The sequence below is a fragment of the Myotis davidii genome, unplaced genomic scaffold (assembly GCF_000327345.1).
Source record: "Myotis davidii unplaced genomic scaffold, ASM32734v1 scaffold512, whole genome shotgun sequence".
NCBI lineage: Eukaryota > Metazoa > Chordata > Mammalia > Chiroptera > Vespertilionidae > Myotis > Myotis davidii.
The window spans coordinates 1439415-1457776 of NW_006284323.1; the positions used below are offsets into that span (position 1 = coordinate 1439415).

General features: G+C 56.2%; 1 protein-coding gene across 1 annotated transcript in view; it reads right to left on the reverse strand.

Annotated features, from left to right (window-relative positions):
- Positions 1–18362, reverse strand: part of RIPK4 (receptor interacting serine/threonine kinase 4) — a gene marked incomplete at its 5' end in the record, with an annotated part of 30945 nt that overhangs the window by 1433 nt on the left and 11150 nt on the right. Inside the window, 7 exons of the mRNA XM_015568862.1 lie at positions 5–442; positions 1455–1716; positions 3163–3266; positions 4068–4226; positions 6429–6478; positions 8976–9124; positions 13706–13997. Of these exons, the coding sequence (XP_015424348.1) occupies positions 5–442; positions 1455–1716; positions 3163–3266; positions 4068–4226; positions 6429–6478; positions 8976–9124; positions 13706–13997 (1454 nt within the window). The remainder of the gene's footprint in view (positions 1–4; positions 443–1454; positions 1717–3162; positions 3267–4067; positions 4227–6428; positions 6479–8975; positions 9125–13705; positions 13998–18362) is intronic.

The following is an 18362-nucleotide window of genomic DNA, read 5'->3' on the forward strand; positions in this document are numbered from 1 at the left end:
TGGCAGGCCACGTGCATGGGCGTGCGGCCCTCGCAGTCGGCCTCGTTGATGGAGGCGTTCTTCTCCAGCAGCAGCCGCGTGCTGCACTCGTCCCCGTTCTGGGCCGCGAAGTGCAGGGCCGTCCACTGGTCCTCGTCCGTGGCGTTGACGCTGATCTTCCGGGCCAGCAGGAGCTCCACGACGCCCCGCACCCTCTTCTCCACGGCCAGGTGCAGTGGGGTGGAGCCCTTCCTGTTGGTCAGGTTGGGGTTGGCGTTGTTGAGGAGGAGCCACTTGACGCACTCCTCCTGCCCGGCCTCCACGGCCAGGTGCAGCAGGCTGGCGCCGCCCTCCAGCACCAGGTCCACGTCCTGCGGCTGCAGGATCTTCATCAGCCGGCTGGTGTCCCCAGTCACGATGGCCTCCACCAGCTTCCTCTTCTGGATGTCGGTCGTGCCAAGATCTGCGGGGAAAGCGGGTGCAGGGGTCAGACGAGGCCACTGCCCGCAGGCTTCTCGAAGCCGGGCTGCTGTCCTGATGCCGCCCACTCCTCCCCACGGCCTCCAGGTGGCCCGTTACCTGGAATTGCTTAAGTGTCATGTTGTCCCTGCTGGTTTGATTTTAGATCTAGTGGGCAGACCCTGCGCAGGTCAATTAATGGCCCCAAGGGGCTCATGTCGATTGCAAAATGAAAATCGTTTTAGCCACGCGGCTTAGACAAAGGATGTAAAACTCAGGCCCCCGCTGGCTGTCAGAAATGGCAGTGATTGCTAACAGGAAGAAGGGAGGGAGGGAGGGAGGAGGAAGGAAGGAAGGAGGCTGCAACAGTGAGGGAGCAACAGACCAGCCCCCAACACCCACAAACCAGCACCCGGAGCAGGGGCAGGGAAAAGCGCCTTCTAAAACAAAACCCCATCAAAATTAACATCAAAAGATGAGCTGAGACCCGCCCCTCGGACAGGCAGGTGTTCTAACCTCCAAGGACAACTCATTCATTATAACGCGTGGCCACAGTGAGTGGGGAGCCCATGAACAAGCAGGATGGGGTGTTTACCCAGCACTAGGAAAGGGGCACAGGTCTGGCCTCCACAAGAGAGATCCAGGATGTGGGGTTCGATTCGTCTGCTGGTCTGGCTGGATGCAACTCGGGGTTTTCCATGTGGAAACCTGAGGTCCGCCCCTGCACCGGTGCCGGCCCAGGTAAGACCCTCTTGCATGGCCAGGTGTGTGGCCCATCAATCCACACTAAGGGGCACCAGTTGGGCCAGCGCCCACCTCTGGATTTGGACTCAGTGAGCCCACCATGCCACGGACACCCAGAACCCATCAGTGGCGGGAGGGAGAAAACAAAGCATTACTGTCAAGTCAGGAACCAGGACGCCTCCTTCTTGCAGACGCTCAGGGACATCACCACAGCCTGCCCGCCGCCAGCCCCATAACCACGCTATTTCCCAGGGCACAGGGCCCCTACTCACCGCCCGTGGAAGGCTCCCGCTCGAAAGACAGGGACAAGGACCCTCTGGAGGAGAAGGCAGAATCGACGGAGGACACGCCCGACAGCCGCTTGCCACTGTCCGCCGATGGGAGTTTGGATTCGGAGGAGCTGCGGCTGAGCTCGTCCGGGCCCTCAAGCGTCTGGGAGATGCCAGAGTCCAGCTGGGACAGCAGCTCGGAGAGGCTGTAGTCCTTGTCGAAGGCCGGGGCCGAGGCTCGCTTGAGGGGTGTGGACACAGGCGCCTGTGAGGACCGCACAGGGAGGTGGATGAGGCTCCGTCCGCCACCGAGGGGGGAGGCAGAGGAGGGGAGGGGAAAATGCAGTCCTGGTTTGTCACGCTGGGAACATAATGCCTGCTGTCATACGCAGGGCACCCTGGAGCCCAATGACACCGCACTGGCCCACTGGGTGGGAAGACCAGGTAAGGACAGACAGGCTTGACAAAAAAGCGGGAAGCCCGGCCCCAGGCTGCCCTGGACCCCATCCGCAGAGGGGTGTGGCACACAGCATTACTTGGACAAAAGGCGGAGGGCGGGCCTGTGGCCCAGACAGGCTGCAAAAGCATGAAGCTGGTTGCTGGGCCGTGTCCATCAGAACAGGTCAGTGCTGGTAGAAACGAGGAAAAGAGGTGGGACTGGCGCTACCGGGACTGGGGCTCCCCTGCCCTCCCCACATTGTCTGCAACCTGCGACCTGTCCTTTGAGCTGTGCACATCTGGCTTGGGGCCCGGTTTGGACAAGGGCAGGGCAGGGCCCAGCTACAGTGACAACGCTGTGACCCACCCTCTATAGCAGCAGTTGCCAACCTTTCGGACCTCACGGGCCACCGGTTGGCAACCGCTGCTCTATAGGGCCTCCTCTAACAGGGACGGAGGCAGATTTCTGGTGAGTGATCAAAGTCTGAGTCGACTCAGGACTCTTCCCCCATCGGGCCCATGTGACCCCAAACCCTCCCCTCTTCTGGGAATTGCTCATCTGCTCTGAGCTGGTGTTTGGTGCGCGGAGTCACACCCACTTGTTGGATGCCTTTCTTTTCCTTGAGGGGTGGGGAGGGCCTGGCTGCCTCCCCGGGACACCTTTGCTCCCCAACCTCACGCACATGCTGTTCAGACAGTGGAAACACACACCATAAATGCTCACGTCACCGCAGCCTCACACCAGCGGCCCGGGGTGCACTGCCCGACAGCAGATAACGCGCTGTAAGGTTAGTGATTACCAGGCTTCGCATAACAGGTCTAGCACCTGAGCGTACTTAGTGTGGCCTACCCTTGGAGTTTCTTATCACACCTTACATCACCTGTGTGGCACTCACAGAACAAATCGTTCATGACAGGCAAACCCCAGAGCCCAGGCGCTCCCCCCTCACCCCCCTCCCACCCAACAGGGCCTGGCAGGGCTGACTGAGACGACATCCACCTGGCAGCATTAGCTTTCCATGTCACTGTTCATTCGTAACCAGACAGGTGGTGGGGATGGGACAGAGCCAGGCTCCCCTGGGGCCACCGAGCCTGCCAGGGGACCCGCCGACCTGTCCTGGGAACAGATGTGAGTGGGGCTCCCAGGGCAGGCTGGGCCGCAGAACGAGGGCACGAGGACCCAGGCTGGCGGGGGGATTTTGTGGAAAAGGGGCCCGGGGTTGGAACACTCAATCTCCACGCGGCACAAAGGCCGCCTCGGGAGCCCCCGTACCTCCGTCTTGGGCTCCGGAGGGTCTTTTACATCCAGGTCCTGAGTTGCCTCTTTCACCTCCTCGTCGGGTTTCTCACACAGGTCCTCCGTCTCCGAAGTGATTTCTTTTGAGGAGAAAACAAAGAAGGGCTCGTCACTTGGACAATGACCTCCGCATACGCTCCACACGAATGTGCCACCTCAAGGATGGAACAGGGACAAAGGAAGTGACACCCCAACGCACCCATAACTCAGGGACCCGGGCAGCACCGGTCTCTCCACGGCTGGCCCCAGCTGAGCTTGCAGGTCACCACCATGCCCCACAGGGACCAAACCGGGGCCTCCCGTCAGCAACTTCTGCAGGTCTCACCTGACTCCAGCAGGAGTCAAGGTGTTCCAGATTCCCAAAGAAGCCCTCAGGAGTAGGGCAGGGAGAGTGCAAGCCCACCAGCACCCGGCACATGAGCCCCCGTTTGTGTGTCCCCTGTGCTTTAAATGCAATGGTCAGTTTTAATTCCACCAGGATCTCTTCCCAACCAAACTACACCCGTTCCACCCGGAGAAAAAGGCGAAGGAAGCCTCGGTCCGGAAGTCACACCAACCCTCAAAGAGGCCTCGCTGTATGGGAACCTGAACCACCAAGCACAGGGTCCTCTGGGCAGCAGGCCCAGCCCTGGCTGCAGCGGGGATGGGCGGCTAGAGCTGACCTTCCAGTTCCAGCTGCCCACCCGGCCCTGTCACCGAGGGCCATGGGCAGGTGCCAGGGCCAACCCGATCCTGCAGGCCTGGCTGGGGACACCGTCTCTCACAGCCTCCTCCTCTGGCCCTCTCCCCAGCCCCGTCCTGGTCATCTCGCCCGGGACACCGGCAGGTGGACAGGGCAGCCACACTTGGGAGCACTGAGACGGCGCCGTCTCCGGTCTCACCTTGGAAGGTGGGCCGCTCGCGGGGGTCGCCGTGCCAGCATCGCTGCATGAGGCGCAGCAGGTGGCTGCAGGCCCGCGGCCTGGCTCTGCAGACGGGCGGCAGCTCCGGGCGGTGGCCCTTCACCACCTTCACCATGATGTGCAGGATGTTTTTCTCATCTGCAGGGGAAAGGCAGACGAGTCAGGGCAGAGCTGGCCCCTTAGCTCCGGAGGAGACACAGCTATGGGGAAGCGCCCAGGGGCATGTCTGGCCTGGAGACCACTGGTTCTTCCGAAAGCTCCACACGAATGTGCCACCTCAAGGATGGAACAGGGACAAAGGAAGTGACACCCCAACGCACCCATAACCGGGCAGTGTATGTTCACGGGGCACGTCTGTTCTCCCCTCCCAGGCTTTAGAAACGACCTAGCAGCTCCCAGTGGGATCCTCATGCTGTATCACAAGGGAAATCTTTCTGGGCAGCCAACGCAAAGGAAACCAGGTTCAAAGTATCTGACGAGACATGTTCCCAGTGGCCGTGCCCATCAGGGGAGGCACCGTATCCATCTTGGGGTGGCATGGCCCAGTCCCCAGGTGCACCCACGTCTCCCTGGGATGACACCAGTCTTCCTGAATTCCAAGTCCTATCCCCACCCAAGTGCAGACCCCCAGGTGGCCTTTGCATTGCTCAGGTCTGGGGTGTGCAAACAGGGGCCTTTCCCCCCAAAATTCATCACATGGGGCCCCACCTGTCCTCCTTTCCAACATCCTTCAGAGACACACCTGGGCTCATTAGCATATCATTACCATCATCATCATCCTGGCCACAGGCTGAGGGGACCCAGGGCGCCCTCAGCAAGCCAGACTCCTCTCTCTGCTCAGCCGACACCACATGGTCCGTGAAGCTGGATTCCAAGAATCTTGCTCCCACCAGGCCTCCCACCCCCGCAGCTCTCTGCTTTCCCACGGAGCGCAGGAGTCTGCGTCCGGGCAGATTAGCAGGTGTGGAAAATTGGCCCAAAGTCCCTGACCGCTGCTAGGATCTGGCTCTGATGTTTTGTTCCACTTCCCCGTTAAATCTTGTGCAATAACTATCTCAGGTAGCGACACATTATTTCCATGAGCCCTCAGACTTCCAAAAACCCAACGTACACTAAACACCTGGAGGATGTCCTGCTCCCACGCAGATGGGAAAAGTCCACCAGACGCCTTCTGCTCCCGCACCTTGAACTCGCCTATCTACCACGCAATAGAGCACGCGGGCCTGCCTCCCGGTGTCAACATCAGGCACCTGGCCTTGGGTGTTGCATCCACCAGACAATGTCATGCCCGACCAGCTCGCTGCCACGCAGTCGTCATCCAGACCGTGGACCTCACAGAGGAGGGGGGTTAGGAAACCGGGTGCCAGGTGGAAGGACAATATGGACAGGAGCCTACCACGGCCTCATCTGCGTCTCAAGCGGCAAAGGCTCCAGGACCTGGGGCCCCAGGGGGACTGTGACCTGCATTTTGGGGTATTACTGGTTAGGCCACAATATTACAAGTGGCCCAGATATGCTTACAGAGGAAAAGAAACTTTCCAACAAGGCAAAAAAGTGCCTGACTTTTACAGTAAGTGTGGTACCAAGTCGAGGCAGAAACCAGAACAGCGTTTGACTACAGGGGGAGAAGTACTTCAGCTCTGGAGTGGGTGCTGGTGACCTGGGTCACCCATTTGTGTCAGAATCACTGGCATCGGGGGCCCAGCACTATGCGTGGACTTTACATGAGCAAACTGTACACTTAAAAATGGTTAAGGTGGTCAATGTCACGTCATGTGTAACATAATTAAAATCACAATTAAAACTTGGAAAATGTCAAAAAGGAAAAGAACTGGCTGGGAGTAACCACAACAGGCCAATGCACAGGCAGAAAGTGGATTAGCAGGCGCTGGGGACTCGGGTGGTGGAGTGACTGCTTAATGGGCACAGGGTTCCTTTGGGGGGATGAGAATGTTCTGGAACTAGAGAGTAATGCTGACTGTACAACACTGTGAATGCGCTAATAAATGCCACTGAACTGTGCACGTTAAATGGCTATAATGATAAATTTCATGTTTGTGTATTACATCACACATGCTGGCACCTGACAACTCCACCTCGGGTCTGTGCCTCCTCCTGTACATGAATGACACCTCAAGAACATGCCATGGGCACACAGGACCACCTGCCGTGGATCTCGTGCCAACTTGGTGGGCAGGACAGAGCACCCCACTCCCTCAGGGCAGCCCCGCCGTGGGCATGTGGACCACAGGCACGGCTAAAGCAGAGGAAGCGCCGCACAGCATGCCCGCCCCATCCCGGGGGAGACAGGGCACAGCCCCCAAAGGTACGTCCACTCACCTGCAAATGGCTTCTTCTGCGTCAGCACGCCCCAGATCACGATGGCGAAGCTGGAGGGAAATCGGCAGGTTAGTGTCTGTGAATAAGCAACACGTGTGAAGAAAGCCCCTCCGGCCCTCAAAACAGAGAGATGACATCAAAACGTTTCTCATGATTTTTTTTTAAACAGGCACATGATGGGGGCACATGTCCCATTGGTGGCTCAGGTGTTAAACAATGGACCACACCTTGCCAGCGAAGCTGTAAGTTCCACCACCACGCGGGAACCCCGAAAAGGCTGCCACTGTCAGCTCGTGGCCAGAGGGGCCATGATGGCTGAGTTCACATGACCTCCCTCCAACACTGGGCGCCCCGTGCCGACTGCAGCTCTGGGCCTGGCATAACTTGCCCACTGAGAGTCCATCAAGGGCTGAGAAAGTGCATGGAAAACATGCTGGCAACCAGATGAGCCTTCCTGAGCCCTTCCTGGTTGCTGGAAATTATGTACAGGGTGTGGCAAAAGGTTTACAGTTGTGAGTTGGCAGAACAGTTTATTCTTGTATTATTATTTATTAATCATTGTATTATTTTCTATAAGAACAACAGTAAGCCTATTTTTGCCCCACCCTGTATACATAATATAGAAAATTACTGTGGATACACCAACAAATAGCTCAATCTGATAAATTTTTTAAAAATTCTATAATAATAAAAGTGTAATATGCTAATTAGACTGGACAGCTGAACGACCTTCTGGATGTCCTTCCAGATGAAGCCGCAGTGGTGGGGGTGAGGCAGAGGCAATTAGGGGCAATCAGGCAGGCAGGGGAGGGCACTTGGGGGTGAGATCAGACCAGCAGGGGAGATCAGTTGGGGGCAAGATCAGGACAGCAGGGGAGGGCAGTTAGTCGTAATCAGGCAGGCAGAGGCAGTTGGGGGTGATCAGGCCAACAGGGGAGGGCAGCTGAGGGCAAGATCAGGTCGGCAGGGGAGGGCAGTTTGTGGCAATCAGGCAGGCAGGCAGGTGAGTGGTTAGGAGCCAGCAGGCAGACAGGCAGGCGAGCGGTTAGGAGCCAGGGGTCCCATACTGTGAGAGGGATGTCTGACTGCCAGTTTAGGCCCAATCCCACAGGGATCCCGAATTTCGTGCACCAGGCCTCTAGTAAAATATAAAAAAAACAGGAGTCCAAACACTGAGCCCCACCCTGCCCTGAGCTGACAGCAGCTGTTGACAAGAAGTCTCCATTGAATATTAATGAAAATTTATGCATTCAGGCTTTTAAACTCTCCGCTCTAACATAAATAATCGGATTCCCCTGAACCCTGCAAGCTGTGACAAGCACCCCAGTGCCATTCGCCAGCAGCCTGCAGCTCCAAGCCTGCTCAGCACACGCACAATCGTTTTCTGCCCTGAGCTGACAGCAGCTGTTGACAAGAAGTCTCCATTGAATATTAATGAAAATTTATGCATTCAGGCTTTTAAACTCTCCGCTCTAACATAAATAATCGGATTCCCCTGAACCCTGCAAGCTGTGACAAGCACCCCAGTGCCATTCGCCAGCAGCCTGCAGCTCCAAGCCTGCTCAGCACACGCACAATCGTTTTATTGTCAAACCAGTCCACCAGGACTCAGGCAGGGACAGGGACAAAAGGGAAAGCTCGGGTGCTCCCTCCGGGGCCTAGGGCCACAGTCCCCTTGCGTCAGACAGCAGCCACAATGAGGGGCTTAAGGGCCTGCGTGCAGCCTCCCTCCCTCTTTTCTCCTCCCAGAAGCTTTGTCATCAGGACCTTTACAATTTGGAAAAGGAAGGCCTAAACGACTCGGGACCTGTGTGCACAAGAATGTTTAAAACATGCAGTACCTGCCTATTTGGTCAGGGACACTGACCTCTTCTTCCTTTGATTGTCAAATTAAGAAATGACAACAGCCAATGCAACAATAGCCATTCGGTGTGAATGAATCAAAATTATACCTATTCTTTGTCAGACTGCCAAAAAAATCTATCTTTTGGTGTGCCGCAGAATTCTAGTAATGAGTGTCTGTGGCACGGGAGGAGAAAGGCTGAAAATCGCTGCTCTGGTGCACAATGCACTGACGCTCACCTCCAAACAGGCTGTGGCTGTCTGTGTTCCTGTCGAAGGTAAGTGACGATAGGAGGTCCAGGCTGCCGGGCCCCAGGGGACTGGGTGTAGGAGAGCCTGAATCACAGACACTGAAAGCAGCAGCTTCTTTCCACAGACAAGATACACGACCCACGGTTTAAAGCGAGTTTCCAGTGCGGAAGTTGTCAGTCTGTTATGTAACTGGCCCTCACGGCACCAACCATTCACATCCTCCGCCCATGGCCAGCAACAGGCGCACCCTGTGTTCCAAGGAGAGTCTGTATACCTGGGGCAGCCTATACCCACCGGCTAACAACCCCAAACCCTTTCATTTAGACTGAACCTCATATCTGATGGTAGCAAAGAGTCTCTGGGAAAACTGCCCTTCAGAGCATGAAGAATTGGGGTAGAGCGACCCTGCGGGCCTGACACGCAGGGGCCTAGGGGCTGCACAGCTATACACACCTGTACACGTCGTGCTTGGTGTCAAAGAGCCGGCTCTTCTCTCGGATGCGCTCTGGAGGCAGGTAGGCGATGGTCCCGAACAGGCCGTCCATGCTGAGGTCGTGTGAGTGGGACAGCCCGTTGCACTTGGCCAGCCCAAAGTCAGAAATCTGCAACAGAGCGGGCAGAGGCGGCTCAGCAGGCGCTGGGGTGCTGTGCCGGGCACCGCATTGCGGCTGCCACTTCAGGGGCCTGGTCAACATCCCGCCACGTCTGACGGTACGGGTCCCTGACACCCGAGAGCGAGCCATGACCCATCTCCCTGGCAGGCGGGCAGGCGAGCACGGAGGCTTAGGAAGACCAGTCTGAAGCCATTCGGAGCTGATGGATGGGGGGAAGTGACAGTTTAAGGAAGGAATTCACCGGGAGCAAGAAACCAGAACTGTCACCTGCCTCTGTCCACAGCCTACGTCGGCATGAGGGCAAAAGGCAACGCTTAGCGTTTCCGGGTTTTCAGACGACACATGAAAGCGAGGCTGACCAGGTTGGTGCTCAGCAATCCAGTTCCACAACCGGGCCCGCTGGGCAGGCGGGCAAGTGGCAGCAGGCTCTTTAAAGGGAACTGCACCTTCAGAAGCCCTTTAAAGTGAGCAAAACACACACCACACAACCTCGTCCTCCACCTGGAACATTCTGTAATCAACAGACGCTTGCTGACTCCTCCACTAAACATGGCACCCAAATCAAGGGCGGAAACACATCTCCATCCCAGGGGCTACCAGCCTGGAGGGGCGCCTGGAGCCCAGCCACTCGGCCCACCTCCACCTCCTAGTCTCCTTTGCACAAAGGTGTCCTGACAGCTCCCAGACCCCCCACTGGAGGAAGTGAAAGCCACACAGACTCCTGGGGGGATCCTCGCTGCCCCTCAGACCCCCCACATCCTCGGAAGCCGCTGAAGCGCTGTGTGTGGGAATAGGCCACAGGCGCTGGCATTAAGGGGCTCAGAATCCACATGGAAAACAGCCCCTTTATAGTCTCCTTCGAGGCTGATGGATTCCTTTAAGCCTCCCCATCAGCTCTAGGCTCCTCCTCAAACACTCCTGTGGAGCGCCAGAACTGGGGCTGAGCCAGGACCTAACTCTGGGCTCATTGTGCCAGCTCACGGTGAGCCAATGTCCCAATGTCATCATCACCGCTGAAGGCAGGGAGAAGCAGGACTGGCAGCCCGATCCTTCAGGGGCCTCTGACCACCTCTGCAGGGAGGTGATGGGAAGAAAGCCTGCCAAACTGGACCTGCCCCAGCTTCTGTGGCCAGGCTGTGCCAGGCATGGGTCCACAAGGGCAGCCAGCCTGGGCGCTTCTGGACCCCTGGCAGCTGTCCGTACCCTGGCCTTCAAGAAATTCCCCACTCTGGAAAGGAAAGCGCCAGTTCCCCAGAATGAGCTCATCACCCCAACCCTGCAGATCCAGAAAGCTCACGGCCATGCCGGCATCTTGGCACCCCCGCCCCACCTCATGGGCAGCCCTTTACCTTCATTTCTGCCACTTTCCGACATAACCACAGCTTTAAATGTACTCGGTGAAGGGAAATTAGCATAAATTCTATGTTAAAAGCTCTGATATCAAAATGCAAACTCAGAAATCAGAATTCCCTGATGGCCGCTGACCCTCCGCCTGCAGAGTTCTCCTCCTCCCCTCCAGCCCTTTCCCACCTGCCCTGCAGGACCTGCCTGGCCTGTGCTCCCCCACCCACCCCCTGCTTCCTCAACAGCAGGACCAGGGCCATCCATGGGAATGGCAAACACCCGTCCAGCGGGACCAGACCAATTCAGGGCATGGCCAGGGCTGTGCTGCCTGAGGGAGAAAGGCGCCTGTAGACCAAGGGGACCAGGGCCCTCGGAATGTCCCGGGATACAGTCTCGTCTAGGCAAACTGGGGCACAGGTGAGTCTGACATTTTAAACAAAGTTATTTCATCTTCAGCTTGAAATGGGTCTACTACTCACACATTAAAGACAGCATTTCATATTATTTAGTATATTGATATTACTATCAAGTATTAACTGAACATTGTCTCTAATACACTTTGCAAAGCAGATGGCTGCCGTGAGATCTCCTGCTCGGATCACCCTATCTGTGGAACGAAAGGTCGCCTTCAGGGCCCAAGGGCAGGCTGACACCTTATCTCATTTCAGGATTCTAGAATAAAGGTTTATTGCTCCAAATTACCACTGACAGCAAAGTGCCCAATTGGCCAATGACTTAGAACCTCAAACAAGGCCCCATGCCCTCCCACACCCATTAGCGATTTCTGAGAATGCAAGATGCGAGTTATGTAAGTCCATTTTCTGTTTGTTTGGGGCTGTGCAAGGTGACTAATGTGCCTGATTAAGCAGGAGTCACAGAAAAGCTGCCACTCGGGCCTTTCGGGGTGCCCTGGGCGTGGAAGCAGCAGCGACACCTTGCTCCCTGTCATGGAGACAGGTCCATGCAGGCTCCTCCCCTCTCGTGGCTCAGTCATCCTAGGCTCCTTAATAAGGCCCCGCTCTTTAAGGAATCCTCACTCACCTATTAAACTGGCAGGTGCTTATAAGGAGAGAGAGGGAAGTTCACACAGGCCCCACAAGAGCCAGTGCAGAAATGACCTAGGAGGACAGCAGGCCACGGTGTCAGACACAGACACCACACTCAGCTCCTTACCGAACCAGTGTTAGGTGCCTGCCGCAGACCCGGCGTGGGGACCTTCCCTAGATATATGTCAACAGCCCAGACGTGGGAAGATGACTATCTCCTGGCCCCCAAAACGCCAACACCAAGGACACCAACCCTCATGAGCACCTCCACTGGCCAAGCACTTGTCACTGACCCCTCACAACAACAGGGAAGCATGACCCCACCACCAGGGGACAGCCTGGAGAGGACCCTGGGAAGGAAGGTGTCACTGGGGCTGTCTAGGGATGCCCCACACATTCCACATGACTGTTAGGAGAGTGGGAAGGGAATGGGTTGATATGCAAGCCCAGCCAGGCCAGTTAGGGCCCGTGACGCTGGGGCCACCTCAAAGGCACCTGCTGCAGACACATCTGTCCAAGTGCCTGTGCCCACCCCGCCAGCCCTCAGAAAAGCATGTTCCCAGCAGCCTCTCTCACAACACCAGGCAGCAGTCATTAACGCCGGGTGAGGGAAAGGCCTCCCTAACCCCCCTACTCCTCCTGTTCCCCCCAAACCCAGCATTTCCGATTTTTCCTGGGCTGCTTCCTCCACCTAAAGGCTCTTCTGCCTGCACCCCACTGCTGACAGCAGGAAAGTCTGGTGCTCTATGAAGACTCGGCCCCCACCCCACGCTGGGTGAGCCTGGCCATGATCTAACCCTCTGAGCCTCAGCTCAGCGGGAGCTGGGGGCCACCGCCCACTCGGTCCCCCGCTTTGACCATCGGGGCAGCTCCCGCAGGCAGGGCCTCTGGCACACAGCGGGGGCCGGTCACCACCTTCCCTTTCCTGTCTGCAGTCAAGTTTGTGAGCTAAGGTTTCATCTGCACTGGCCCCCACGGGATCGCACACGCTGGTGAGAACTGTCATGTCCGTATGTGAGGCCTTTCCCTCACCCGGCGTCAGTGGCAGCGCCACTGACCACAAGGAAACAGGACAGGACAGCTTCCATCCTCAGCTAAAACCTTGTTATGAGCGACACCTATTTAAGGGACAACTTGTAATTAGTGTGCAAAGTGAAAACAGCATTTCCCCACGGCCTCAGGCTGGCTCAGCCAGGAGAAGTGCCTGCTATGTAGACTGGCACAGGGAGCGGCCTTGTGTGTGGGCCACCCAGTGCCACTGACCTGTCACAGGTGAGAAACATGAGGGTGCCAGGGGCAGGGCAGGACTGAAATGGGGCCCTCCTCCTCAGGCCAGCAGGCAGGGGTCCTGCAAGTGCAGCAGATCAGCCAAGTGTCAGAGCACACAGGTGAGTCCCTTCGCCTGGCCCAAAGTGAACCAGAGGACTCAGGCCAGTGTGGATGGAGTCCTTCTCACTCATGCAGGATGAAGGGAAAGGGCCCCCCGAGAAGGTGAGCATCCCCATGTGGGGAAGAACCATGAAGAACCCAGCACATGAAGGCCTGCCAGAGACACATTCACAGACACACCAACCTGACAACGCACCTGACTACCAACTCCAGGTGGCTGGCATCTGTGTTTTAGTTCTGTTCTTCTTCATACTTTTGTTTTATAAACTTATCAGAAACAGAGTAAGAAAGAGCAGCCCTCACAGGCCTCACGTCACTGGAACAGAATGAGCCCCATCAGAGCCCCGTGCCAGGACTGCACCTCCATCTCAGAGCACCCCACATCCCCTCCGCCAGCCCCTGCAACCAGCGAGGGATACTGCCCCAAACTATGTCTCACACCGAGACGGCCAACCCCCGCGTGATCTCTCAGGCCATTTCCTAGGACATCCACTAAAACCAGACCCGCAAATCCACAATCTTTTGCCGGGGTGTGCAGAATTTAGAGCCAGGTTCCAGGATTTGGGGGTATGACCTGCGTTCAGAGTCCACTCACACCAACCATGATAACACAAGGGGATTCCAGACATCCTGAGGCTTAAGAGAGGCCTCTCTGCTCAAGCTCTCTTCCATGAGGACCACATCCTCGTCCACCCTTGTCCACACTGCCTGAGGGTTCCCCTGAACCCCGAGTTCCCCTGCGCTCTCGCGGCACTCACCGCCCCGCCCCCGACCCCACGGGAGGCCCTACCTTGACGTGGTAGTGCGCGTCCAGCAGGATGTTCGCGGGCTTGAGGTCGAGGTGCAGCAGCGGTGGGGACATGCAGTGCAGGAAGTTCATGCCCACCGCCGTCTCGTGGATGATGCGGAAGCGCAGGTCCCACGGCAATGGCTCGGAGGCCAGCAGCTTCTCCAGGGAGCCCGTCTCCATGAACTCCATGACCAGGCCAACAGGGTCGCGGCAAATGCCATACACAGGCAGGATGTATCGGAACTTGGCCATCTCCATCTTCTTGGCTTCTTCCAAAAGCTCCAAGCGCTCCCTGCAAAATGTCAACGGCGTGAGCAACGCACATTGGTCACCTGGCCACAACACAAAGCACCGCGGCCAAAGAGATAAGCTGGTCCACAGAGCTGACAAAATTACTAAAACACACCCAGTGGCTCACTTGAATGTGGAGCAATTGAATTCTGGGCTGCCCACGATCTTCAGTCCCACAGCTATCCAAGCACACCCAGTTATTATCTGAAAAGCCACAGGCAGCGCGGAGCCAAATCCCGCTCAGGGACCAGGGGAGGAGGTGGATGCTGGGAATCCCTTCTGTTGGATGAGGGAGGAGAAGTTGAGGTCCCACTGAAAGTTGTAACAAATTATCCACATGAAGAATCTAACCCACCTTTTTTTTGTTAAGGCCAACAATTTAGGTGGCCCAGTTATGCCTAAGTCCAACCCCAAAGTTAAATCAATGGCACATTCGTCTAATGCAGGGGCTGCAGAATGCTGCCTGAGAACCACTTTTTGTCAACCATTTTTTAATCTATAGTGAAATATACATAATATACGCTGTGTCATTTTAACCATTCATATGTGTGCAATTCAAAGGCATTACATACCGTAGCAATGTTGTACAACTATCACCACTATCTACACACGAAAGTTTTGCATTATCCCCCAAAGAAATTCTGCACCCATTCCACGTAACACTTTCTCCCAGGATCCACCCCACCAACCACTTCCCTACTTTCTGGCTATAGGAGTTGCCTCCTCTAGGGGCCTCACAGAAGTGGAATCAGTAACTGGGCCTGTTTCACTAATCACAATGCTTTCAATTGAGGTCCATCTGTGTTGTGGCACATGCCAAAACGCCACTCTTTTCAATGGCTGTATGATATTCCATCGCAGGAACACACCACATTGCCACTCACCTACTGATGGACACCTGTGTTGTTTCCACCTTTTGGCTATTGCAGGGATGGGGAACATCAGGCCCGCGGGCCGTATGAGGCCTGCGAAATCATTTGGTCTGGCCCTGCCAAGGCATTGAGGGTGAGTTAATTAAATGTCTGACCAAACACAGCAGGCTTAGTTTTAGGTTGGTAATTTTGTATGGCCTGGGAATGATGCTATAAATACCCACATGGCCCCTGTCAGGAGAAGGTTCCCTACCCCTGGGCCATCGTGACTAATGCTGCTGGGAATGCATGGTACACAGTATCTGTTCCAGTGCCTGCTTTCACTTGGGATATACATCTAGGAGTGAACTGTTGGGTCATGTGATAGTTCTATGTTTAGCCTTTTGAGAATCTGCCAAACAGTTGTCCACAGCCTGCCCGTCTTCCCGGAAGACAGTCTCACCCATTCCTGTGGCTGCAGCTGCATTCACACTCCAGGAAGAGATGAGTAGTTGCAACAAAGACCCTCCGGCCTACACAGCCTGAAATATTTACTCTCTAGCCCTTCAAGAAGGTGTGCAACCCCGGGTCTAAGGTCACTTCCTGGAGCAGCCTGTGGATTTGCAGACTAGATCCCAGGGCCTTGGTCGGTGTTAGCATTTTAGACTAAAGTCTCCAAGCACATTCGGGAAAAAGGCCAAATCCTATGAGGACAGAGCTTGACCACAGTGATGCAGGTTGGCGGTTCCCAAGCCCAGCTCCTGGAGAATGGGTTCTGGGTGGGAGCTGGGGAACCTGCCTTCCCGATATGCTCCTAAGGAAAAAGCTCAGAACCACAAGCCCAGACATGTCACATGGAGCTGGGAACACACAGGCAACAGGCTGGGGCGGCCTCGAGGACCCCCCACCCCCAGAATGCAGACTCCAATACAAGCAGCCTTACGCCTACCCAAAACCAGCTAGCTCCCACCACGGGGTCTTCCAGAGCTTGGATGCACCTGCGCGCCACCTGCACCCACTCCTACTCCCTGGCCTACTATAGGGTCCTGCCAGAAAGTCCGTTTCCTATTGATCTGCCTCCCCTTTGGGACACAACACGCTCCCAGGCGTCCCCGACAGTTATGAAAACACTGCCCAGGGAGGAGGCGGCCAGCAAGGAGGGGCCAGGATTACACTGTTTACCAAAGGCTGCAGCACCCAAGCTCGGCCTGCACTCAGTGCTCACTGGGGACACTCCCATTCAGGCCCGGGGTGCTCGGCAGGAGCTCAGCCCTCTGCCCACCCACATGTCCAACCCACTGGGAGCCGAGCCCCATGTGAGTGCCCGTGGGGGCACGCCAAGGATCCCTGTGTGCAGACCAGTGATGCTCACCTAGGGACGACCTCGCCCCCCAGGGGACAACGGGCACTCTCTGGAGACCTCTGGGTGTCAGAATGGGGGCTGCTCCTGACATCCAGTGGGTGCAGGCCAGGGATGCTGCTCCACACCCTGCAAGGCACACGACGGCCTACAAGACACAGTGCCAACGGTGCCAAGTCTGAGAACCCCTGGAACAGACCAAGTCAATGTGTTTTCAGCCAAATTTAAAATAAACCACTAGTCTGGAATCACCCACTTAAACACGCCCAGCATTTTCTTAAATTTTAATCCGGATCTAATTAAAAGTCACTTACTGACAAGTAATTACTGAGCGCCTCCTCTGTATTAGAATTGATGATAAACAGAGCCCTTCCCTGCCTTCACCAGGTTCACCTTCCAGGGGAGAAGATGGGAAATTACACCAGATCAAGAAGCATAGCTGAAAGCGGAGTACTGTGAAGAGGAGGCGCAGGGGCCTCGGAGAAACTTTATAAAGCTGGCCCCTGACCCGAGCGGGGAAAGGGCAGCGAGGCTCATGGGGGACTCCCAGAGGGGCGGAGACCTGCTCGAGGCCCAGGCCGGGGAGAAACCTTCAGACTCCATGACTGACTGGATGTGGAGGAGAGAGGCAGCAAGGACCACCCTGATCTCCTGGGGTTCCCCATTTATGATGCAGCAGCCAAGCGGGGTAGGGGGGTGGGGGTGGGGAGAGTGGTCAAGAGTTTGGTGTTTAACAGGCTCAGGAGTGAGGAAGAATCCCACTGGCCTTAGAAACAAGAGAAGCACGAATGGGGAGTGAACCATGACATCACTACAAAACAGAACGGAGTGCGGCCTGATTGCTTCCTTAGTGCTCTGCTCACAGACACAGCCAGTTCATGCAAAGCAAGACATCCACAGAGGGCCCTGCCAGCTTTGTGGGTCCCCCGGGCAGGGCTGTGAGCTGCTCCCCCACTTTGGCAGGACCTCTGTAGGTTCCCTGCCTGGCCCAGGCCGGCCAGCCCCTCCCTGCAGCCTAGCACGGAACCAGGCTTGGGGATGACACAGATACCAACCCTCACCCTGTGCCATCGGAAAGGGGAAAGGACTGGTGCGAAGGTCAGCTGGTCACTTAAGAAGGAGGGAGAAAATGACACCCCTGAGCCGGCTCCTTTCTCCTCCGGGGAGGCCTGGTTTGTTATCTACACAACAAGCACTCCCTGCTGTGCAGATGGGGGTCAGCATGCGCTGCTACTCCTCTCCTCTCCTCTCCTCTCCTCTCTGTTAGGAATCAGCTCTGTGGCTGTCTGCTCCTATTTACTCGTGTGCCCTTCCTGGGGCGCCGTGCCCACAGGCACTGGCATGTGACCCACTGCAGGATGCGGAGACCCGCTTCCAGGGCAGGCGCGGGCCTGGAGCGCAGGTGTCTGCAGGCTGGCCCTGAAGAGGACCATTCCCACTATAACGGACATTCTTAAACGAGTCCTCTCTGCCAAACCGGACTGATAACAACCTCAATCATCCGAAGGCTGAAGACCTTATGGAGCAAAAGCTCCCAGCCGCGCTGCAAATAAACATTTCTTCCATTTGCCCAAAGGGCTTAACACATAAAACCCGGGTGACTTCTGATCGCTGAGCTCATTAACACATCACTCCTCCCCTCCCACCTCGAGTTCAGCCAGTTTGTGGCTCTCGCCACAGCCCGGGGCCCTTCCACCAAACAGAGACCCCTTTTCCCTCAGTTTCAAAAACTCAAATAAAAAGAGCCACGGCTGGTTGGCCCCAGAAAGCTGATCAGAGCTCGGACGCTCTAAGGGAGCCCGTCTCCTCTTTGGAATCGGCACAAATGACATGGGACACTTCTGCAGAGAAACCAGGTCTCCTGGAAACAAAGTCAGTTCCAGGCACAGACCACCTTCCCGGGCAGCCTCACCGCAGAGGAAGGGGAGCCTGGGACCATCCAGCAGCAGGTTTACGGGGACTCGGAGGCCGGCCAGTTGGCACAGGCCCGGGAGTGGGGTTGGCCAGCAACCCCTAAAGCAGCGGTTCTCAACCTGTGGGTCGCGACCCCTTTGGCGGTCGAAAGACCCTTTCACAGAGGTCACCTAAGACCATCCTGCAGATGTTTACATGATGATTCATAACAGTAGCAACATTACAGTTATGAAGTAGCAAC